This window comes from Ostrea edulis, chromosome 6 (assembly GCF_947568905.1).
Source record: "Ostrea edulis chromosome 6, xbOstEdul1.1, whole genome shotgun sequence".
NCBI lineage: Eukaryota > Metazoa > Mollusca > Bivalvia > Ostreida > Ostreidae > Ostrea > Ostrea edulis.
This window is the reverse complement of record NC_079169.1, coordinates 39,142,784-39,169,008: the sequence shown is the minus strand read 5'-3', so window position 1 is coordinate 39,169,008 and position 26,225 is coordinate 39,142,784. Positions and strand designations below refer to the sequence as shown.

Here is a 26,225-nt window from a genome sequence, read left to right as displayed (position 1 = left end):
CTAATACCCCATTCATATGACAAAAGTTTACTTATGTATGTAAATTTGCACATGAGTAAATATACTCACATAAGTAAAAGTATATTTGCTACACGTTCAGATGAAGTTTAAATACTGTAAGTAAATCCTGATAAACTCATTTGTAAAACAGAGATGGATCGATTGAGACTTGTCCGTTTTCATAGAAAACATACTTTTCCATACTATTTAAGCACAGGAATTATAATAGGATGTTCCAGAAGAAGAGATGGTTGTAGGAAAAATTGTTCTACTGAATGGTATGACAGCTTTGATAACAATGACTAGGTACGAGGACTTTTGTATGAGAAAGGATGCTTTCTTTAAACTTTGTCAAAAGCTATTGAAGTGCTTTGGCACCTGCCTCGCGGACTGTAGAGGTTCCATTGAATGCAAAGAAAAAAGTAATATTGCAATCAAGCTCAACAAAAAATATACAAGTTTTTTTTTCTTTTTCCACTTTTTTAAAGGCCGAGGTTTTCAACCGGTCAGTTTTCCTCAGATAAGTTAAGTAAGGGGCGGAGCTAATTTAAGGCAGGTGTGAAGCCCCGACCCCGAGGAAACCCTTGCTTGTATATACAGTAAAATATCTGTATCTCGAATATGGTTTGTCTCGAATACCCCGCTTGAGTCAAAGTCGACCGCCGGTCTCGGCCGTTTTCCCTATATAAATGATTTAAAAAACTTCTGATATCTCGAACACGGTAATCTCGAATACTCCGCTTATGTCGAAATATTTTCAAGGTCCCATGCCCTAATTTCACCTGGCTTATCTTGAAGTGCAGTCAATTTTCCGGTCTGCTTACCATACCTGGCGTCGTTAAAACACACGTCTCCGCCCGCGGCTACATCAATTATAATTAATGACCGCTAATCCACGCTCGCCTTTTCCGAGTAGTCACGGGTGGCCATAATTGTTTCAACAGCTCAGGTGATTAGTGAAGCCTTCCAACATTACGGATTAATCCACCGCCAATTATGAACCAACACGCCCGATTCCAGGGATGGTGTTTTGATTGATACACGCTATATCATTAACATGTGGGTTAGATAAACGCACAAAATTGTCGAAGTGAGCTTGAAGTTAATGCTCATAATAACGATAATGCATTTAATAATACACGCCTCATCATTAAAACTAGAACATAGAAAACACGAAAATCTTCAAAGTGAACAGAAATTAAACACTTTGGATCACAACAACATATAAATAGAGACCCGTGAAATGTTCATCATTCGACAGTAAAGACAAGCTGCTAATCCCTGGCATTAAAAGAAAGTTAAAATCGCATACCATAGAAACTAAGATTCAAGCTATTGCAGATGTAGAGAAAGGAATTGACAGTAAGGCGGCCATCGCTAAAAAATACGAAATCCCTCCAAACACATTATCAACATGGATAAAAAATGCTGAATAAAATAACATGCGTATTAGCTGTACTTAATAAGATATTGTATTTAATAAACATAAAAAGTTCTTTTAAAAATCCGTCTTTTTTGTTTCTTACGTGATAGGTTCTTTCACTACAACGCAATAGCTACATCCTAGTCGGGCCTATACATCAGTAAAGTAAGCATACAAATTGTACGATCATCTTAATTTTGAAACACATTGTGAATGTGATGTTTATAGATATGGAGAAAAAAACACCGAAATATTTGCCTTTGAAATTCCACAATATCAATCAACTTGCATTATAAGAAACGGCAACGGGGTTGTTGTTTATAATGCAAATCCCATACTATGCATCATATATCTCCCTTCAAAAAAAATTCAAGATCGATTTTTGGATATCTCGAACCCCCAGATATCTCGAAGTTTTTTCGAAGTCCCTTGAACTTCGAGATAGAGATATTTTACTGTACCTACTTCATTGTATCTGAACAGTTGTTAGAAGATGTCTTGTATATACATGTATCTGATTTTTTACCTTTATCTGACTTCCATTGTAAAATCTCAATGAAACTTTTATCATCATTTGAAAGGGAGTATACATGTGACAACATGCAGGAGATGCCCAAACGATACAATGAGGATAGTTTATCTGTAGGAAACTTTCAAAATTTTTTCATGCATCCAACCGTCCAGAATGATATGAAGCTTTATTTAAACACACCGATAGAGTATAATGAACAAAGTATAAACAAGGCCACCAACGACATTCACAAAATCCTAAACAAAGTAGCTAAACCATCTTTACAAAGAAAAACACAACGTAGAAACACAACCAATAAGAAATGGTTTGATTCCGACCTTACAAAAAAGAGAAAATACTTATTTGAGAAAGCAACATTACTTTCAAGATTTCCCAATAACCCTTACTTACGAGGTTCCTTTTTCAAATTAAATAAGGAATATGCCAAGCTGCGGAAACGTAAAAAGCGAGAATTCAGGCAGGGTATTCTAGATAAACTAGATCAAATGAATGAAACTAATCCTAAAGAATATAGGAAATTAGTCAAATCGCTTCGTGAAAATGAAGGGAAAAAAGACAATTTAGAGAAGTGTATTGATGGGGATACATGGTTTGGCTATTTTACTTCTCAATCTAAATTACCAGATCATTACAAGGACAGAGTTAAGACTATAGAAGCCGAAATTAATAAACTAAAAAACAGCCAGACCTGTAAGTCTTTTAGCAAATTGGATTTCAAGATACATGTATCTTTGTCTGAAATTCAAAAGGCCATATCTACTTTAAAGTCGGGTAAAAGTCCTGGTTTACACAACATCTCAAATGAAATGATAAAAGCAGCTCAAATATATATAAATCCTTGTATCTCAAAACTATTCAATATGGTCTTAACATCAAGAATCTATCCAGAAAAATGGTTAGAGGGTTATACAACACCCATCTTTAAATCGGATAATCCAAAGCTCCCCCAAAACTATAGAGGAATAACTATAACTAACAGCATAGCGAAACTTTTTAATATCATTTTAAACAGCAGGCTTGATACATTCTTAACTGAAAACAAAATAATACACGAGATCGAGTCAAATAGGATTTTCAAAAAAATACAGGACATCAGACCATTTATTTGTAATTAAATGTTTAATTGACAAATACATTAACACTGGCAATAAACGACTCTATGCATGTTTTGTAGACTTTCACAAGGCATTTGATACCGTCATTCATGAATTAAGGCATTAAACTAAAACTCCTACAATTAAATATCAATGGTTTATTCTACAACATATTATGTAGTATGTATAGGCACAACAATATTTTCATAAAAGTAGGGAACAAGTTAACCCTTCCATATACACCAGAGATAGGAGTCCGACAAGCCCAAATATTTTTAAAATATTTTTGAACGATTTTTCTAAATTACTGGATGAAGAAACCATTGGCTCTGTCAATCTTTCTGGAAAGAAAATCACCTCTCTTCTATATGCGGACGATCTTGTACTGCTTTCAGAAAACCAGAATGGACTACAAAACAAACTAAACTTACTTGAAAAATATTGCAACGATTGGTGCTTAGAAATTAATACCAATAAGACAAAAGTAGTCATTTTTAATAAAAGCGGACACCTAATTAAAGAAAATTTTGTGTTCGGTAACATATGTATTGAATGTACTAACAAATATAAATATCTAGGAGTAATATTATCCTCCTGTGGTTCATTCAAGGAAGCAAAATCTGATCTATACAATAAAGCTCTTAAGGCCTCATTTAACTTTATAAAGACATCAAATCTATCGATCCACCAATTAAAACATTTTTGCATTTTTTGACCATATGGTAAAACCCATCGCCTTGTATGGCTGCGAGATATGGGGAACACTTTCAGCACGCATGCTGGAAAAAGACAGAGATTTATATGATATTAAAAATTGGGAGGTAGAAAACCTGAATATTAAGTTTTGTAAACATCTACTGGGTGCCGGTAAAAGAAGTACTAATATTGCAATAATCTCTGAATTGGGTAGATATCCTATGTTCTGCTCTATAATCCAAAGTATTTTACTATATTGGCATAGACTTGAGAATTGCCCAGAATCATCCCTGTTATACAGTGCTTATACAGAGAATATCAATCTGAATTCATATAATATAAATTGTTGGTACAAAAACATTAGTTATTTTAAGGAAAAAATGGGCATTTTGGTACCCATGGTAAAAATCTCAAATTCTCATTTTTCAAAAAACAGATGAAGAATCAGGTACGGAAACAATTTTTACTTTACTGGTCAAAACAATGTGAAGAGGGTCAGAAATCAGGAAAACTCACAACATATTTTTCGTATAAAGAAAACTTTACTATGGAAAGTTATATATTTTTAGAATCCCTAGAATTAAGAAAAACTCTATGTAGATTTCGAATTAGTGCACATGACCTTCGAATTGAAAGAGGAAGATATGAATTTACAAAAACCAATTCTGGCCAGAAGATTTCTTTAGAAAGAAACAAAAGAATATGTGAACTATGTAACCTTAATTGTGTAGAAGATGAATTTCATTTCCTTACTGATTGTTCATTCTATGTTGAAGAGAGAAATATGTTTTTTAATGGTATATACAAGCTCAACAAAATTTTTATCTATCTAACAAATAAGGACAAATTTACTTGGTTGATGATTAATGAAGACAAACCAGTAATTGTCAAATTGAGTGAATATTTAGTGCAAACTTTCAGAAAAAGAAGTGATGCTTTAAAACTGCAAAAATCATTATAGTTTATTATTCATATGTTGGTATAATACTGATACTGTCCATTTACTTGTGTATATATACATGATTAGCAATTCATATATGTATGTACTTATTTCCCCAACATGCTGCATCCATATGCAGTTTGCAGTGTATGTAACCTGTATAGTTAATGTTGTAAATTTTCTTTCTTTTTTGAAGATTGAAAAATTCATGGTAGTCATTTTTCTTGTGCAAGTCAATCGAAACGTTGATAGTTAAATCTAATGAATCAAACATGTAAAAATTAAAGTTCGATAAATTTATCTTATATAAATGAGAATGCTTAGGCAGAATATTCTTTATTCTAATTTTTCTTGTATCCATTTAACTGCCTCCGTCAGATACCTGGTATCCGACGATGGACTGCCAAATATAGTTTTTGACAGGAGTTCCTGCGTACTGTGGTAGATTTTCTGGCTATGTACCGATCATCATCCCACGCCCCATGATGACTACATGTATATATTCCAAAACTGCTCATACACGTTTGTCGCCATGTTTTGAGGGAAAATTACGCTTATAGATTTTCAAATATGTGTAAACAAAATTTCATTAACGTACAATGTATTTACTCATAATTAATCTGTTTAGGATAAAATCGATGTCCGTGTAAATTATATTCTAACAATCCATAATAATTATTATCAATCGTACCCATTCCTAAGCATACCCTACTATATTCTAATTGATGTTATTGTATGCAAAATTTACTACTATTATTGTATGACTATCTCTACATGAAAATTCCCTCTCCAGTTGGATTACGCGGTAAGCATCAAAGGATTGCATGGGCACCTCGATCTCCTGATAAGATAGATAAGGTATACACAAAGACTAGTAACTAATCAATTTCTAGCATCCAATGTGAAACTCAATTTCACCTGATTGACAAGGGTTCACAGGCCAGGTAAATTTGAAGGCGGTGCTTATTTTCTCGGTCTTTAAGCTTAGCTTTGGACTCCTTGTACATTCCCTTTAAAGCATGGATTCACACCTTGCATTGTTCAGGAGTTCTTTCAAACGTTTTCTCCATCAATTCATCTGACACTGATTCGTTTCGTTCCTTGCAAACTGTTCACCATTCTGTACAGATCGTTCAGTGTACTGTACAAACCGTTTTGTACATGAATTGTTCTGTACATGATCAAGCCACGCCCATAGAAACATGCAGATCATTCTAACCACGCCCTTAGAAACTTACAGACTGTGTAAAACGTGTGAGTCATTTCGGTATGGGATGTAGGACAGGTGGATATTGTTGAGAGTTAGAGCGATTATTTCAAAATGTCTCCAAGACGGACTTTCGACAGTGAAAATTTGCAAAAGATCAAAACAGTTATTATACATGTAAAACCACCTGGCAGAACAAAATCTGATACCAATTTAACACTCTTTGTAGTTTCGTTCGGGGTGTGTGTGTGTGTGTATATATAGGAATCACTCCGTCTGTCTGTGCAGATTCGTGTCCGGGCCATAACTTCTTTGTTCTTTGACATAGGCATACCATAATTGGCACACAGGTGGATCACCATGAGACGATGTGTCGAGTACCTTCATGACCTCTATATGACCTTGACCCTTAACCTCAAGGTCAAAATTAAAGGTATTTTACAATGGATTCGTGTCTGGGCCATAACTTCTTTGTTCTTTGACATAGGCATACCATATTTGACACATGAGTGTATCACCATGAGACGATGTGTCGGGTACCTTCATGACCTCCATATGACCTTGACCTCAAGGTCAAAATTAAAGGTTTTTACAATGGATTCGTGTCAGGGCCATGACTTCTTTGTTCTTTGACATAGGCATACCATATTTGACACATGAGTGTATCACCATAAGACGATGTGTCGGGTACCTTCATGACCTCTATATGACCTTGAACTTTGACCTCAAGGTCAAAATTGATTATAGGGTTTTGACATAGTCATACCATAAGACATGGGTGTATCACCATGAGACTATGTGTCATGTACATTCATGACCTCTTTATGACCTTGACCTTTGATCTCAAGGTTTATACCATGGATTTGTGTTCGGACTATATCTCCCATTTTCTTCTACAAAGGCATACCATATCTTTACACTCAGGAAAGAGGTAATTTATACCTATTAACAACACCCTTTGGGAGATTGGGGTAAGCGGGGGGTATTCTTAGTGAGCATTGCTCACAGTACCTCTTGTTGGTATAATTATAGGAATAATTTATTTTTCTTGTTACACTTGCATGATCAAGTTTCTCTTTTTAAATAAAAATATTTCATCAAATTTGTTTTATTGGAACTGTCTGCATAATGCAAAGGCCAACGTGTGTGTAACTTGTGTTATACGGTGGACATACATGTAAGGTGTGTATTGCAATTGGTTGCCGTCTGTTGTCTTGCGACGTGCGTTAACAATTGAACATTTTTGACTTCTTCTTGATAACTTTTATTCCACTTCTTTTCAAATTTGGTATGTAGCGTCTTTGGGACAACAGGGACATTAATTGTAAATTTCAGAACCCCAGCACCCCTAGGACCCAAGGTGCGGGGCAAAAACTGCCCAAAATTGACCAATTTTCAAAAATCTTCTATACAACTGCACACATGTAAGAAAAACTAAATGCATAGTGATGTAGAGCAGGAAGACCTCTACCACAATTGTAGATTCATGATCCCCAGGGTAAGGGTTCTGACCCCAGGGTGGGGCCAAACTTTGTATATAGTATTTATGTGTAAAACACTTAAACATCTTTAGTGCTATTGATACTATATTGAAACTAAATAGATATTTAGAAAGGACAGGTAATCCTTTACCAAAATTGTAAAATTGATGATCCCAGGGGTAAGGGGTTTTGGTATCAGGGTGGGGCCAAAATGGTCAGTTATGAAATGTGTGAACAATAGACATTTTGAAGTTCTTGGTAACTATCATTCCAATTCTTTTCAAATTTGGTATGAAGCATCTTTGAAACAAGAGGGATAAAATTGTAAATTTTAGGATTCCTGCACCCCTGGGGGCCTTAGGGGTGGACCAAAAACTGCCCAAAATTGACAAAGAACCTGATTCACAAACCCCATATTATGGCCCTTAAAATATATAAAAATGAAAGTAAATGTTGAACAGGAGTATTGGTGTTATAAATATGTATCAGAATCCGGGGTTTAAAAAAACATGTTAGATTTTAGAAATAGGAGCACAACTAAAGCTGTATACATACTAGAACCAGATATGGTACCGTATTTTTGTCATTTTTCACCAAAAACTGGTTATTTTTTAAAGATTTTGGCATACTGGTTTCATCTCGCCCAAAATATTTAACGTATTTTTATAATATACACCTTTTCAATTGAACATACATGCAAAAATATTTTAGGGCGAGCTAGGAGCACTATTTTTATTTTTCAAAAAACGATATTCCGGATTGCTGAAAAATATCACGGTTATAATGCGCTGGTTGTGGTAAACTTGAATTTTACAGATAATATGGCTGATTTAAGTATCTTATGGAGAAAGAAACTAGGTTTTTTATTTCGTGTCATGTATAGGTCATTTTAATTTGGTGTTTATTTTTAAAGCAAGGGAAATTCCCTCACCTAATAATAGTTTTCGGTTGCAGCTTGTTTTGCCCTTTTACTAGGTTATAGATGTTCATTTTCAATACCTAGTTGTTTTCATCTTTTAAAGTCGTTCACAAAGTATCTTCATTGCATCGTTGCTTAAAAACTGTGTACAATTTTGGTAGTTTTACATTATTATCATAAACATTATCATTGAACGAAACGAGTTACCAAAACTGTTAGGCCTAGTGACTGAAATGTTCATGGCGTCTTCTGTCACTTTGGGATATATCAGAAAATATTCAGGCTTCACTCAAGTATTTTTGTATGGTACTGATATCATATCGAATAATTTTTGCTTTATTTATTTTACAAAATTGTTACTACGCAGCTTTAGACTGTCAACATTCGAAATAACTGTTTTATTTAACCTAACTTCACGTACATTGGTAGCGAGTCCTTCTTTGACCTACAGTACATCCAATTTTCGGGCTGAATAATAGCATGACCTGGTCAGGCAAAATGGAATTCAAAATAACAGATTTAAACTACAATATGACTTACCATAACATGCAGCATTGTCGCCAGTTAAATCCGACACAGTAAATTATGTAAGCAATTTATAAATAGCAATACACATGTTATCGATGAGACATGACGTCATCTGTCGTAAGACATTCATGACGCATTTTATGATTCGATAGGCAGATCAAGTAACCCCCATATGAAAATACTCGATATACCGGATTTTTTTTTAAATTTCACATATGATATCGTCGTACATGTCAAGAGTTTTTAATTTTTTTTTTATAATTTTTATGTAACTTGTAAACAAAGAATGTGCGTTTTTTTTTTTTTTTTTTTTTTTAGGGGGAGGGGGTAAGACAATACAGTATTTATTGTGCATGTTTAATTTTGTTGATTATCTAGTTCGAAGGCCTATATATCAACGCATCAGTGTTCCATTGTCCAATGTAAAATTAGAAAAGGAAAAGTAGTGTCGTCTTAGTTGTCAAGGAGGTATGTCCCCATACCAAGTTACATTTATACAATATAAAATATTTTTTTTCGGCGTGCTCAACAAGTCAAATTGCGTGATACAAGTAAAATTAAATTATGACATACGGGCTGAATGCTATATTATATAAGTTTTGTCAATTAATAAACTGGACATGAGTTTTGCCAATAAATATATCTTAATTTAATAATCCAGCCTACAATAGCAGCAGGAAATTGTGCTTAAATTGACCAATCTTCAAAACCTTAAATTGTGTACATGTGTGTGGTGGCGGTGGTGGTCTTCATCCACTCAAACTGTCCTAATCACCCTCCCGAATTCAATTTCTTTAAGTGTGCAGTGTCGACCCATTCAAGTCTGCTGCTTTGAAATATCGGTGTCAAATGCAACTAGTTTACACACACAAAAAATATAGACAAAATGATTTGACGATTTGTATTTTAGTTGCTTCTATTCATACACGCTATACAACAGTACTGAATCTATAACTGAGAGAGAGAGAGAGAGAGAGAGAGAGAGAGAGAGAGAGAGAGAGAGAGAGAGCATCAGTAATTGTATACAGGTACGGGAAGTTTAATCAAATCTTGAAATGAACAATATTCTTCTTATTAATTAACCATTCCACTTCATTCTGATATATTTAATTTCCTTTTCTTCCGTGTTAAATTATTTGGCTGGCACAAGTTAGGACTGCCCCCTCTCTTTTTAAAACCGATGTTACGTGCCTTGCTATCTGACGCCCTCTCAGTCAAAAATAAAATAAATATATAATCTATATTACAACAACTTCATTGGATTTACTAGATTTTTTACCAGCGTAATACATGTTTATGCAAGCGGACAATCTAGGCATTTTTAAAATAATTTTTTCCATCTTCGATAACAAAATGTATTCAGTCCACGAAGAGCAGAATGGACCCAAAACTCAATGCTTTTATTTGTCATTTTATGTTCCACATTTCTTTGAGCTGGTATAACTCATGCTATTTATCAAATTGAAATCATTGCCAATTTATATCATCTGATATTCGTTTGTTCATTTTTAAAGTCAAATGATCCTGAAAGTCTCTTATTTGGTGAACTCGTGCTGCCCGTGCTGTGAAACAATGTGCCGACTAACACGTACAGGTGTTTGTGTATGGGGTGTCGAGAATTTAGGTGTGAACGTCTACGGGGAAGTCTGCATACGGATATGTATCAATATCTTGATATATCTATATACAAGAAATAATCCCGATTTACAAACATGTTGAGGTTTCTACTTAGAGATAATTAAAATCCATTTAGCGACACTGTCCACTCTATTTCTGGGGGTTTTAAAAACAATTTATCTGCTTCAAACATATAAACGTGAAAAACTAATACATAACGAACGTCATAAGTTAAGAGTAATTAAGATGAATTGTTTCGAATAGCAAACTCCAACATGTAAACAATTTAAGTAAGTTATCAAATCAGTATGATAATTCTTTAAAGATAGACAGTGAAGGTGCATTTTTTAAAATTAAATTACTATTTCAAATTTACAATAATATATATCATTAAATGATATGAATATATACAAGTCGCCGTTTTATACGTTTTAATTTTCACCCACTAATATTTCGCTTAGTATTTATTATCTTTTTTTATCACACAAAGGTGCACGTTGGCACAAAGGAGACACAGATGCCAGATATCCACTTAGATCCTCCGTGGACTTAAAGGTCTACCTCGCTCAGAAAATTAAGACTTCAGAGGTGCCGACAATTTTAAAGGTCCACCGTGTTTTATTTTTAAAAAAATTTTGTTTACGAGGTGGATGTTCAAAAAATCCATTTTCGAATTAGTTACTATAATTACTCAAGTTCAACCAAAATTATACAGTTGTCTCTCTTTTTTTATCGTCAATTGATATCAATTTTAATGGAAATTGATACGAATAGATGTAAATGCAACTTGAAAACATAAACTCGTCTTTGAGATAGACAGTAAACCAATACTATTTGCTGTGGTCCTTTCACTGCAAAGAATTTTAATTTTTGATTACAATTTTTTAATTATGTCCAATACAGCGGGAAAAAATAGTAAAGTGTTATGTAGTGGGGAGGGGGGATATATCACAAATTTAAACATCGTGATAGAAAATATACAAGTTCCTAGTATTTTATTAGCTGTGATTTACAACCAGAATAAGCCCAAAGAATATATATTAACCTATGCGTCCATTTTTTGTGTATTACACTGTGATTCTCATAACGTCAACATCATGACGTTATATAGCTTTTCTGCTGAAAAACAACACAAAGTTTAAACGACTGTAAAACGAAAATTAGAAAAGATATAGTTGTAAAATAAATTGTTCTATAACCTATTAATCCTAGAGCATCAACTGTGAAAGTCTCATTTATTTTGGCGAAAGGGCCAATTTTAGTACTTTGTGGCTCTGGTTCTTTTAAAAAATCCTGTCTACAACCGCACGTGTGTAAGAATAACTATAAATGCATTGTGATATAGAGCAGGAAGGCTTCTACTAAAATTGTAAATTTCATGATCCCCGGGTAAGGCGTTCTGACCCCAGGGTGGGGCCAAACTTACTTAATATAGTGTTTATATATGTAAAACACTTGAATAACATCTTCTTTATTGCTATTAATACTAAATTGAAACTAAATAGATGTTTCGAAAGAACAGGAAGTTCTTTACCAAAATTGTGAATTTGATGATACTAGATTGAAACTAAATGGATATTTAAAAAGACCAGGCAGCCCTTTACCAAAGTTATAAATTTGATGATCCCAGGGGTAGGGGTTTTGGTATCAGGGTGTGGCCAAAATAGTCAGTTAGTAAATGTGTGAACAATAGAAATTTTTAACTTCTTTATAATTACCGTTCCAATTCTTTTCAACTGCCCACTGTTTGAAGCATTTTTGGAACAAGGCGGACACAAATTGTAAATTTCAGGACTCGATCCTGCACACCTGGGGCCTTAGGGGCAGGGCAAAAACTACCCAAAATTGACCAATTTTCAAAAATCTTCTCTAGAACCGCACGTTTAAGAAAAAGGAAATGCATAGTGATGTAGAGCAGGAAGGCCTCAACAAAAACTGTTAATTTCATAATCCCCGGGGTAGGGGTTCTGACCCCAGGGTGGGGCCAGACTTACTACATATAGTGTTTATGTGTAAAACACTTAAATAACATCTTCTTTAGTGTTATTGATACTAAATTAAGACTAAAAGGATATTTAGAAAGATCAGGTAGTCTTTTACCTAATTTAGGTTAAATTGTAAATTTGATGATCCCCAGAGTAAGGGTTCCAGCGTTTTTTCCCCTTATATAACTGGTACCGATAAACGGTACCATTCCCAATGCCAAAAACCGTTGATTTTTCCCAATTTTAAGACTAAAAATTCCCAATTCACTTGCCGATAAATAGACCGCTGACATCGTAATTTATTTAGTCTGAAACATTGTACGAGTTAACTAAAATGTTCACTTCCGGTATTAAATCGAAAGTACAGATCATGGCAGTGCGCCAATCTCTCACCAGAGGGCGTTACGCTACGCTCCACAAAGTGAAAGTGAAGCTTGCGTAGCGCACCCTCTGGTGAGAGAATGGGTAGTGCGCATGTTTTGTAGAGCTACGTACGACAATTCTAAAACGAGCCTACGTCGTCTCATGTCTTATGTCTCACAACAGCAAATATTACCGTAAAAAAGTTTGTAAAGAGATGACTACTTCTTGTTTTGTTCTATTTTTTTCCCTTTTAGTTGAAATCATTTGCCGATACATTGGTAAAAAATTCCCAATTTGTTCGATTTTGACGCTATTTTCCCCAATTGAATGGGTACCAGTACCAGTACCAGTGGGTAGAAAAAAATCGCTGGGTTCTGACCCCAGGGTGGGGACAAACTTAGTATATACTAGTATTTATGTGTAAGTTTGCTGATACCGTTTGAAATCTAAATGCATGCTTAGGAATAACAGAAAAGGATGTACAAAAAATGATAAAGAACAAGAGCTACGAAGACCCAAATATGGCCCTGTAATCTTCATTTCAAAATTCCATCAAGGTACTATGGAATATGCTTAGACTTTCTTCTTTATAAATCCAGTGTGTTTTTTCTGCGAAAATTCACGCATATTGAAATTATAACATGCAGAATTAACCCATAACAGTCGTGTTATTTTTGTATAAGTTATAGTTTCCAACAATATGCATAAAAAATTAGTATAACCCCCAAGCCTCGATCCAATGAATATTAATGAATTGTAAATTAGTATGCTATATATGTATATATATATATAGTATGTTATATAGAAGTTCAGAGTTTTTTTGATCGAAGACTGGGGGATATGTGAATTTTTACTTTTTATGTTCTGCAAATAACTGGAATTTCACATTCCATGCATGAAATCTGAATGTTTTTCCAATCTATAGGTTTAATAGAAATCGTAATATTTAAATATTATCGTTGGGGATACTGATTGTTCCATATAGTCTTTTTACGAAACCAGTAATTATTCAAAGTTAATAAAACATGATTATTTGAAACAATATTATTACAATAAAACCGGTTCCGAGCCGTCGTCGGAATCTGACTAGACGTACATCGATCGATTTTGTCAGCAAAATTTCAAATAGATTATATGCTCAATTTATGAATCTGAATATATATGCAACCATGTTAGGAATAGTTACAAAAACCTTGCACTAGTTAAATAGTTTTAGTTATTTGATCAAACAATTACGAAGTTAAGTCCTCCAATCCACTAGATACAATCGAAATCTGTGCACCCATCGTCTGCGCCTTTACTTCCACACATTTTCTTTATATGTTATCACACTGTATATATTTTTAGCTCACCTGAGCCGAAGGCTCAAGTGAGCTTTTCTGATCACATTTTGTCCGGCGTCCGTCTGTCTGTAAACTTTTCACATTTTCATTTTCTTCTCATGAACCACTGGGCCAATTTCAACCAAACATGGCCAAAAGCATCCTTGGGTGAAGGGCTTTCAAGTTTGTTCAAATGAAGGGCCATGTCCCTTTCAAAGGGGAGATAATCACAAAAATGCAAAAATAGGGTGGGGTCATTTAAAAATCTTCTTAAGAACCACTGGGCCAGAAGAGCTGAAATTTACCTGAAAGCTTCCTGACATATTGCAGATTCAAGTTCGTTAAAATCATGGCCCCCAATGGTAGGATGGGGCCACAAGGAGGATCAAAGTTTTGCATACAAATATATAGGGAAAAACTTTAAAAATCTTCTTCTCAAGAACCACTAAGCCAGAAAAGCTGAGATTTACATGAAAGCTTCCTGACATAATGCAGATTCAAGTTTGTTCAAATCATGGGCCCCGGGGGTTGGATGGGGCCACAATAGGGGATCAAAGATTTACATACAAATATATAGGAACAATCTTTAAAAATCTTCTTCTCAAGAACCACTGAGCCAGAAAAGCTGGTTTTTACATGAAAACTTTCTGACATAGTGCTGATTCAAGTTTGTTCAAATCATGGCCCCTGGGGATAGGATGGGGCCACAAATGGGAATCAAAGTTTTACATACAAATATATAGGGAAAAACTTTAAAAATCTTCTTCTCAAGAACCACTAAGCCAGAAAAGCTGAGATTTACATGAAAGCTTCCTGACATAATGCAGATTCAAGTTTTTTCAAATCATGGGCCCCGGTGGTTGGATGAGGCCACAATAGGGGATCAAAGTTTTACATACAAATATATAGGAAAACTCTTCTTCCTAAGAACCACTGAGCCAGAAAAGCTGATTTTTACATGAAAACTTTCTGACATAGTGCAGATTCAAGTTTGTTCAAATCATGGCCCCTGGGGGTAGGATGGGGCCACAAGGGGGGATCAAAGTTTTACATACAAATATATAGGGAAAAACTTTAAAAATCTTCTTCTCAAGAACCACTAAGCCAGAAAAGCTGAGATTTACATGAAAGCTTCCTGACATAGTGCAGATTCAAGTTTGTTCAAATCATGGGCTCCGGGGGTTGGATGGGGCCACAATAGGGGATCAAAGTTTTACATACAAATATATAGGAAAAATCTTCTTCTCAAGAACCACTGAGCCAGAAAAGCTGATATTTACATGAAAACTTTCTGACATAGTGCAGATTCAAGTTTGTTCAAATCATGACCCCCGGGGGTAGGATGGGGCCACACCACAAGGGGGATCAAAGTTTTACATACAAATATATAGTTAAAATCTTTTTCTCAATAAGCACTGAGTCAGAAAAGCTGATATTTACAAGAAAACTTTCTGACATAGTGCAGATTCAAGTTTGTTCAAATCATGTCCCCCCCAGGGGGGGGGGGGGGGGGGTAGGATGGGGCCACAAGTGGAGGGGGGGGGCCTCTGAAAATACAGCAGGATATCCCAGGAAGTCCCGAGACAAAATCCCAGGATTTATCAGGATTGTCCTGAAAAGTCCTGCTTTTTTGAAACTGAGATTGACAAGGAATTAGAGAGACGGTATTGGCAGTGGGACATTTCAGGACTTTTAAGGATAATTTCCCCATTGAAAATACAGCAGGATATCCCAGGAAGTCCCGAAACAAAATCCCAGGATTTATCAGGATTGTCCTGAAAAGTCCTGCTTTTTTGAAACTGAGATTGACAAGGAATTAGAGGGACGGTATTGGCAGTGAGACATTTCAGGACTTTTAAGGATAATTTGAACACTTAAATTTGCCTTTTATAGTCCTGCAAAGTCTCACTTAATCCTGCAATCTGAAAGGGGAGAACGTGGGATTATTCTGGACATGTCTTGGAAAGTCCCAGTAGACAGGACTGGGATTTTGCAGGATTTTATTGGATCTCCCTAAAAATCCTGCTTTTTGAGTTGATGCAGGACTCCTGGAAAGTCCCAATTTATCCTACTAACCTGTTTTGGTCTTACCCTACTGTGGAATAAAACTCGAGATCCAGGATATGTGATATCTTTTCTGTAAAAGTGGCAATTAAGAATGAAATTATGAATCAAAATGATAATCTGATAATAAAATTTATTTAACATACATATACATAAATTTCTGCAATACTTATATGAACTTCCAAAGCAAGTACTTTGAAAAGTTCATTTAAATTATGGCTGGGGTGAGCTAAAAAGCACTATTTCTTACGTAAACAAATAATTAAACAAGAGGTCCATGGGCCACATCGCTCACCTTAGTCATCTTGGTCCATATTTAAAGATTTCCCATATACTTGTATGTAAAACTTTTGTCCCTATTATAATGTGGCCAAAACCTACCCTTGGGGGCCACGATTCAGGGTTGTCACTAGAAAATATTGAAGACGAGTCCCGGTATCATGGTTTGTAAGCCGCTTGAGTCCCATGAAAGTTGAATTAAAGAGTCATTTAGATTTTTCCTACACCTTTATTTATACCGAGTGAACACAAGCTAATGTCGTACCTCTGTTCACTTTCATCTTCAACAAATGGCAAAAATCAGTTAATTTTCGCCAAGCCCATGCATAACAGTGCAGTGATCACTTTGTACACATGAAATTAAAAGTAATCATTCACGACTCGGTCTCATACAACTAATTGCCCATTGCAAACAGAATTACTTCCCCGAATCCTCTATCATCGTTACAACCCTATTCAGTATTAAACAAAATTTTAATTAAATAATTATTTTGATAAAATAGATGCGTACTAATTTTGTTTGTAAAATGATGTAAAATCTACCAAAGTTTACAAACTACGCTACTTTCAATTCCAATAAAAATGGCTACCGGAAGACATTTATAATTAAATATAGATCCTGATTTGTAAAAAAAAAAAGGAAAAAGAAACATATATAAATAACTGCCTGTGAGTGACAAAATGTATTTTACTTTGTATCTAAATTTCAATATTATATTCTAATTTGCACCTAACTGACTGCACTAAACAAACAAGTCGGATTGGGACACTGTGAACTCGGTGGTATCATCTCAGTTCACATTAGAGCGTAACGTTTTACCTAGATTTTTTCCTATGAGTTTTAATTAATACACAAATCAGGGCTTCTAAGTAAAATTATGATTTTTACTCAGAGTCCGAGACACGTCTGCGGGACTCGCCATATCGGACAAACCCCAATGAAATTTCTGTGATCCTATTCTTGCGTTAGTGACAACCCTGTGAATTTTACAAACTTGAGTCTACACTATGTCGGGAAGCTTTCATGTAAATCTCAGCTTTTCTGGCCAAGTGTTTCTTGAGAAGACAATTTTCATAAAGATTTTCCCTGTATATTTGTAAGTAAAACTTTGATCCCCTATTGAGACCCAATCTCCCCCCCCCCCCCCCCCCCCCCCGCCCCCCCAGGTCATTGGTTTTAACAAACTTGAATCTGTACTATGTCAGGAGGTTTTCATGTAAATTTCAGCTTCTCTGTCCCAGTGGTTCTTGAGAAGATTTTTGAATGACCCCACCGTATTTTTGCAATTATCTCCCCTTTGAAGGGGCATGGCCCTTCATTTGAACAAACTTGAAAGCCTTTCACCCAAGGGTGCTTTGTGTCACTTAGTTTGGTTGAAATTGACCCAGTGGTTCTGGAGAAGATGAAAATGTGAAAAGTTTTCGCTGACGACAGACAACGAACAAATTTTGATCAGAAAAGCTCACTAATAAATGAACCTTCGGCCCAGGTGAGCTAAAAAAAATTTTTTAAACAGGTATTATCAAATTGTTCCTGAAGTTGAATTTTGTTTATCTTGATGTCACGGGTAACCTGGTTCAAAGATCTATTTCTTCGACTCGTGGGTGGGGGAAGGTGGCTCCAGACCTAAACAACTTGAGACAGTCTCTCATCTTGTTTCTAACTTCTTTGAGGGCCATCTCTGGATTTTTCTCTGGTACAGAGGCTTAAAAGATAGCATAATGAATTATTTGAGAGGTTGCATAACAGGTTTTGTAAATGAACATCATGCAAAATTTAAAATATCTATGTCTTGAACTTGTATATATGCACCTTCTGCATCGTCTTCCCTTTTATCTAAGCCATCTTTGGTCTCACGGGCGTTTTCCTGTCACACTGCATGATGTCGGTTCATCCACTGAAAACAGTGCCTTATTAAAAGTCACTTGATGATATTCTAAATTCATAACTATCTCTTTAAGTCCATGCTACAATGAAAAAAAACATGTACTAGATAAAAATATTGGAAACAGGATGATAATTTGTTAAGGTGTGACAATTCCACTAGACTACCAAAAAAGACGAATTATTACAAACCAAAAGTAAAAATACTAACCAGCAACGCCGTGTATTTTGAACAACTAGGCCTATCCCCCAATTTCTGAGTGCAAGGTGAATCCTATATTCCTATCTGGAATCCATTCCATGCTTGATTGCATACTGATTCTGTTGAATGTTCTCCATCCTTGCGAATATTTCCCTGACTTCGCGCCCAGAAAGGAACATTGGAAAAAAAGCGCTTTGATCACTTGCGTGAACGTCAGGTCGTACACTGACTGACTCGTCCCCAGGTCAACACGTAACCAAAAGACGATCAGTAAAAAGTTATACAATCGACCAGTGGAAACCCAGTGTATAAGACTTCATATATATACATATGATATATTTTATACATGATATATCTTATATCGAATTAGAACGGGGAGAAGAAAAAAACATGACAAGCTTCGTACCTTGTACAAGTTGACCGAAACGACATCACCGGAAGTTACAACTTTCAAAGAAGTCATTTATGATTTAAAGATTTGTGAATGGAAATCAATAACATCGGAATGAAAAAGGACTACGGGGTAACGGATGACACTCTGTAAGTACCATATGCTTATTTTGTTTACGTTTGTAAATGATTACTTGCATTGGAAAAATACACGCTTGATCGCTGGACCACTCGAAATTCCTCGATACAATCATTCTATTTACAGCTTAACATATCAAAACAAACTACTCCTTTTTTTAACGTAAACCATTGACTGGTTCGATCTAGATGGAAAGGGTATAATCACCAGAACATTGTATCATGGATATCCATCATTATGATTCTGTTTCGATCAGTTGACCTTGTTCTGTAATTATTACTGCTTCGTAAAATAACTACGGACAGTACGGTTACAAAATTTAGCATGGCAAGCTGATTGTATCCATCAGTGATAATTTATTGCTATTTGCACCTCAAAACATTGATGTGTCAAAGAAACTTTTCTAAATATAAATTTTTTTAATCAGTGTCTTGAAAATTAAGTTTCTTCATTAATAATTTGTAATTAATTATTATTGCAGGAGATTGAGAACCCAAAAGGTACATGCTGTGCAAGAAAGATGTAAACATGCGAATTCCTAATTGTACTAAATATTAAAACATCAACTGCAATCTTCAGTGGTGACATCCAAAAGTTGATATGCCATTGGTACTTCGTGATACGACCGTGACATTGGAAAATCCTTTTAACTTATCATCACTTGAGCCTGAATTGCAATCCTTTTGATACAGACATTTTTTTAAGTTCATTACATGCAGTTTCGAACATTAATGCCACTGTGTCATCTCTGGAAATGGAAAAGCCTACCACAGAATCTGATGAATTTTTGAACATTCTTTCACAAAAAGGGATCTTCTTTATTTTGAAGAAGGTAGCCCAGGAACTGGAAATCTGTTATCAAAATGATCTTAATAATACACTGGACAATATTCTAACCTAAAAAAAAACATGACAAACCCGATTGAACTCCTGTGATGAAGCATCTCAAAACTCAAATTATGGTAGTCTTTCAAGTGACATTGAGGATTTCAATAGCGCATTTGACAGTAAAGTGATTTTTATTCAAGTTCAGATTGTTGTCATTATAAATTTATAAGAAGTGTTCTCATAGCCAACATTTTTCAAGTCTACTTTTGATGAAATATAGTCTTTTCTATTACAACTTATTATGACATGATTGTTGTTGTATACATAAATGTTCTTATCCACGAATCATTCACTGTTCTTATAGGTTTTTTTTAGCCTGAACTATGTAGGAATGACATGTCAAGGTAATCCAGAAAATGTAAAATCTTTTCTTTGATATGACAAGGATTTAATTTTGTAACAATTAATATCTAAAAGTCCTGTAACCCTCATTAAAGTCCTTTATAATCTGACTTCACTGGTTGTAAGATTTTGAGGGTAATTGCAAGACTTCTCTCTTTGCATACTTTTAATACGAAGTCCTGGAAAGCAATGTAAAGTCTTGCATTATCTTGAATGTATCAAGTATGAGATTTTTAGGGAATTTCTGGGATGATGTTTTCGTCTTCATTTTATAATAAAGTCCTGAAAAACACAAGAATGTCCTAGAAAAACCTGCTGCTATGAGAGTGGGACTTTGTAAGACATTTAGGTAATAAATATGTCCTAGAAATTCTTGCAAAGTCACTCTTGATGTAAGTGGGATATTCCAGGACAAATGCAGAAACATGAAGTCCTGTATTATCCCACTGCATTAGGACATGGGAGAAGTGGGACTTCACAAGGAAGTCCCAGGACTTCCAGGGATATCCTTCAATTAAGCAAAAAAGTGGGATTTATTTTCAGGGGGGGGGGGTCAAAGTTTTACATACTATGTATGGGAAAAAGCTTTAAAAATCTTCTCAAGAACCATTGGGCCAAAGAAGTTGACATTTACATGAAAGCTTTCTGACATAGTGTAGATTCTAGTTTGCAAAGGGTAGTTTGGGCCATAATAGGGACTAAGGTTTTACATGCAAATATATATGGAAAGTCTTCAGATATGGGCTGGTGAGCAATGTGACCCATGGGCCTCTTGTTTTAATCATCTGAAGGCCGTTAAATTTAATGAATATTTGGCTTCACATGATTAATCTGCTTACTTTCAGTTTTCTTGGACTGATGAACATGTTGAAATCGCGATCGCAGTACATATAAAGACTTGGAGGGCGAGGGGTGTCTAACTCAATAGGCTACTTAGATGTGAAGATATATATCCCATATTGTTTAATGATTTCTAAAGTTATCGTACATGATATGGGTACCAGACAAAAATTAGGCATCCACATAACATTACAAAGGATAGACTGTTGGCTACAAACACAAGTCTCTGAGCTACAACATTCGTACGGGTACGTGTTAACTGAGTTGTACATACGTCATTGGGTACAGTTATATTTCAACACACAGCTATTCCGGTCCATTGCATATTTCATCCAACAGAAATCAATATATAGAAATTCATACATATAAATATGAATACAAAAAATATTTCTAGCAAAAATATATCTAGCAATGCTTGTTTTGCTTATAAATGAAATTCATTGACAAAAATAATTACATTAGATCTAATTAGCAAAAATACAAGGCAGTTAATAAATCAAAGTACTGAAAGTACTGAAAAGCGCTAAGCTAGCTGACTTCATGGATTTTGTGTGTAATGTTAATGAGCAGGAACAACAGTAAAAAAAAAGTTCATGTATTCTTCTTTATTTTTGCACAACTAAATAATACATTTTCTGTAAGGAAATAACAAATATGGATTGGAAACAATGTCCTGAAACTTTTCAACATGTTGAAATATAAACTTCATATGATGTTAAAAACAATGGTCACTATAATAATTTTTGTCCCACCCGGAACTATATGTAAAACCCTGTCTTTGGATCATGAAATTTACAATTTTGGTAAAGGACACCTGCCCTTCTTAAATATCTATAATCAGAATTTAGTGTCAATAGCATTGTGGTAATGCTGCTGTGTTCTAGAGGTAAAGTGTTCGCCCTGTATGCGGACGGTCGGGGTTCGAATCCCAGCCGTGACAGACCTAGGTCGTTAAAACAGGTAGTGACATTTCCATCGCCAAACTCTCGTCATACATGTATGTTAAATAATGATAAAAAGGAACAAACAACAACTGGACAAAAAAGAAAAATACACATAACCATACATACACTAACTAACAAGTGCAACATATATTCATGTCAAAACACCAATAATGCAGGTCTATGAAACAATTTACATTCATTTCATCACCCCGCCAGAAATCATTTAAATACACACATGATGCATCTGTATGCAGTCTTCACGAAAACATTAAAAACTTGCTGGCCAGTCGGACCAGTGAACTGTCTGAATTTACTGGTCCACAGTGAAATTTACTGGCCCCCTAAATTTTTATATGTTTATCACATACATTCTGGAATGCATTGTCAAATTGTACAATTAATTCACTGGAACTATGGTTATTACTCGTATTCATATCCACCCTAAGACATCCTTTCTGTCGATAACAGAAAAACAACACCGTACACGGTATTTTCTCTCTCTTCGCCCGCAAACAACAAGACTACAATTTCACGTATTTTTTCACAAACAGCCCGAGTGCACCTTAGGAAGTAGCCTTCTCTACCAACATGAAATGTAAACGATTGATTAATTCTACAAACTATAGAAATTGCATAAAATCAGAGATAACTGCAATTGACGAAGTTCATTTTAATTGGACCATGCAATAAAGCAGCAATTGCCGGTGTGCGGTGCGATACAGAACGCGACCATTTTTGTTGTTTCAACAAGTTGTTCGTTTAATATTCACGCGATCAACGTACAAGTTATCTTGACAATTACAATTAAAGTTATCGTATTTTACGAAATAAACAAACCACGATGTCCAAACACTTACTTTATGTGGTATTTTTTGATTTATTTTTATTTTGATGGTAAATTTAAGCAAATAAGACGTTTAGAATATCTAAATCCAACATTATATTTAATGTGATTTACAAAAAGTCTACAAGTCCATCGGACTTCCGGATTTTTAATTTTCACTGACCCGACCATAAAATTCACTGGCCTCGGTCTTCGGACTACTGAGTTTTCGTGAAGACTGTATGACTTGTACTTCATAATCCAGTGCATAATTATCTGTATATAGCAATCAAACCATGAGAGTTGAATTATTTTTTGTAGTTTATTTCAATTCAAAATCAGGTTGGAGAGAATGTGAATCCAAATAAGTCAAATAAATACATGTATTACTGAAAACAAAATTTAGGAAATTATTTAAAAAAAGATGTTCACCATACATGTGCAATAATAAAAACTTTGAAACTGAATGCTGCTTTATCAACAAGAGTGGAATAAGAGCTCATTTTTAACATGATAGTTAGTGCAAGAGGATATACTAAATCGAATTTGATAAATTAGACGAACATATATGCATGGATTTACATTTAGGCAATGTAGTGATTGTTGGTCATACGTAAATCTAAAAGAAAAACTCCAAGAGTTTGTACACGGGTACATTAAACACTGCACTCATCAACATGTGTGTATTACACTACTTGTGTAAAAGCTCATATTCATATTGTAAAGGAAACTCACTTGTTTGTCTGAATGAGACATAATACACATTGCTATTGTTTTAATTTTATAAAACAGTTCTTTATATGAAAATGCAAATAACCTTAGCAAAAAAAGCATAAGATTCGCAGCTTGTGTAGGAGTTCTAATATGAAATAAACCCCACCAAAAAACGTAACAGAAGTGACTCGCAATAAATATATAATATTTACAAAATGCAAATGTATAAGCTCAATGAGAATCCCAAGCTCGGCACTTGAAAGTTACAAAAGTAATTTTCAAATGGTAATGTTCAAACCGCTGTTAGAAATAATGAAGAGGCATCTCGCCGAAAAACTAAATGCATTTTTTATATGAAAAGATCGTTCGGCGAAAACAAAATGTGGGGACAGGGAACAACGACAGTAAATCCATGCCCCCTTCCCCTCCTTCATCCTTTGTACGTTTTGAAATACATGTAGCATATGCCTGTCATTGTCAATTGTTTGTTTGAACAGTGGAACCCCGTTATTACGTTTTCCATTTTGTCACGATAAAATAACGTAATATCGGGGGCAACGTAATAAACGTTCCCAGTGAAATCCGCTAAAAATATCGGTTGGAAATTGTATATCGTCCGTTGGTACTCCGTGAAGGGGTGTGTGAATATATCTTTACTGTTTCTTTGTTTAAAAGACTATATGATACTTTGTTTTATTTACATCTTATCTTTAATGTCCATAATTCTTCATGTTCTTATCCCTTTTCTTTATTTCTGGTGTAGGATTCATAAGGATGTTTTGATAAACGTTGCTTTTCTGCATTCGTTTGGACCGCCATTTTGTTCAACTTTAAAACAATGCGTTCATGTAAATTTCTCTCAATAACTCGTTCCGGTTTGTATTCAACATTCGTATTAAAAAAATAACAAAATATCGTTTTTATTAAGTTCGCTAATTACACAATACACAGCGCAATAAAAAAAAAATCCCATCCAAAAAACAACAAAACTATAGACACAAAACGCACACGATACCCAACACTTACACACTTTTCTCACCAACGATAAAGACGGAGAACAATTTAAGCGCAATCCACATAAAAAAATAATTATAATGATGCATGAAGATTTCATTTACAGCGCTAAATGATGGCACTAAAATCACGTGCGCATCAGGGGATTTTAGAATATTCACAGAGGTAAATGCCGTGCACGAATCGGCCGATAACACAGGACAGTTTGATTTGTGTATGTATGGAAAAGATTTATGAACACCCATGCTGCATGTCCAAACAACGCACAATTTTTTAATTGAAAACCTTTAGTCACCTATGTCCAAGAAGTTACCCAAACGGTTTTAACATTGCTACGATAAATCTTGTCTTTCATGTTTGGTACCAAAGCTGTCCGTAAATAGAGTTTTAATAGCGAAGGTAATCACACTATGCTGAACACGCAGGTAGTTGAGAAATTAATTCTTTGATTATCAAAATATGAAAAATGAAGTAAATTTCATAGAGTACAATTTCTAAATAAACATTATTTAATTGTTTATCACTGGCTTCGATACGGGGTATTCACCTGTATTGATGTCGCTAGATCTATCGAAACGTGATCAGTCAAGCGTCTCTAATCCCCAAACAGACCAGGAAATGTACGTGGTGACTGCCTCAGGCAGTCAAGGTGTGAATGGCTTATTATTTTGAGAATCATTATTGAATAATTAGGGGTTTATTACGTTTTTGTCGGAATTTTTACAACGTAATACCGAGTCCCGGCATCTTAGGACAACGTAATAACGAGGTATATTTTATATAGGTTTGTTAAGAAATGGTTTTGTGCTTTGAAATTCCAACGTAATATGCAGACTAACGTATCAAAGGGGGAACGTAATTACGGGGTTCCACTGAATTACAAACAAATTGAAAACATGATTACTTTTCATTGTGTGTAGCCTGCTGTGGACCGCAAACCATTTTACATTCTTGCTTGACACAATGGCAATGTTTATGTAATACTTTTTCTAACCATATCTATTTCAGTAAACAACCCTCGTAAAATTCCAGGCGGTGTTTTGAAGACTTGAAACCGGGGCATTGTCTTCCGTAAACGCAGACTTATAATTTTGTACCTTAAATTTTGTCTTTTCCCTCCCCCAAAATCAATATTTTCAGTCTCATTTTTGAAACTAAATAACGATTGTGTTGACGATGATTCTGAAGAATATCTTGGTCGTTAGAAATAGTAAGATAAGTCTAAGTTACACCGTTGCATCCTCTAAATTCCTGCATGACCTACTTACATATATTATCGGGGAAGGTGTAATCAGTTATGCAATATCGCCCCTCTGAGACACCGATCTCTGTCCTTCGCTGTGAAAACATAATCGTGCACAAGTTCTTTCTCGTTCACGATCGACGTGGATCAGTTAATTTTTTTTACTGTGTTGCGCACATTTTTGCTGTGTCGGACAAAATATTTACTGAGTCGGAACAGCAGTCAAAACACAAGTGGAATACCCTCATGACTCGTGTATAACTTAATGATGTGGCTATAGATTCCACCATGCAAAAGGCACCCTAGCCAAAACGGTTTCATGTACAGATTCTTATTCATTTTTAGATTTTG

General features: G+C 35.0%; 2 protein-coding genes and 1 long non-coding RNA gene across 6 annotated transcripts in view; all 3 read left to right on the top strand.

Annotated features, from left to right (window-relative positions):
* The window catches only part of LOC125682956 (phosphatidylinositol 4-phosphate 3-kinase C2 domain-containing subunit alpha-like), a 372,533-nt gene that overhangs the window by 81,964 nt on the left and 264,344 nt on the right, over positions 1-26,225 (top strand). The gene's annotated exons all lie outside the window — the stretch shown is intronic.
* Positions 7-25,083, top strand: LOC130046757 (uncharacterized). Its single transcript, XM_056139567.1, has 2 exons — positions 7-2,680; positions 24,115-25,083. Exons 1-2 carry the CDS (start codon positions 1,763-1,765, stop codon positions 24,151-24,153), a joined length of 957 nt encoding a protein of 318 aa, XP_055995542.1. The 5' UTR covers positions 7-1,762; the 3' UTR covers positions 24,154-25,083.
* Positions 18,836-20,406, top strand: LOC125682982 (uncharacterized). Its single transcript, XR_007372755.2, has 2 exons — positions 18,836-19,077; positions 19,548-20,406. It is a non-coding gene; the product is annotated as an uncharacterized LOC125682982 (long non-coding RNA).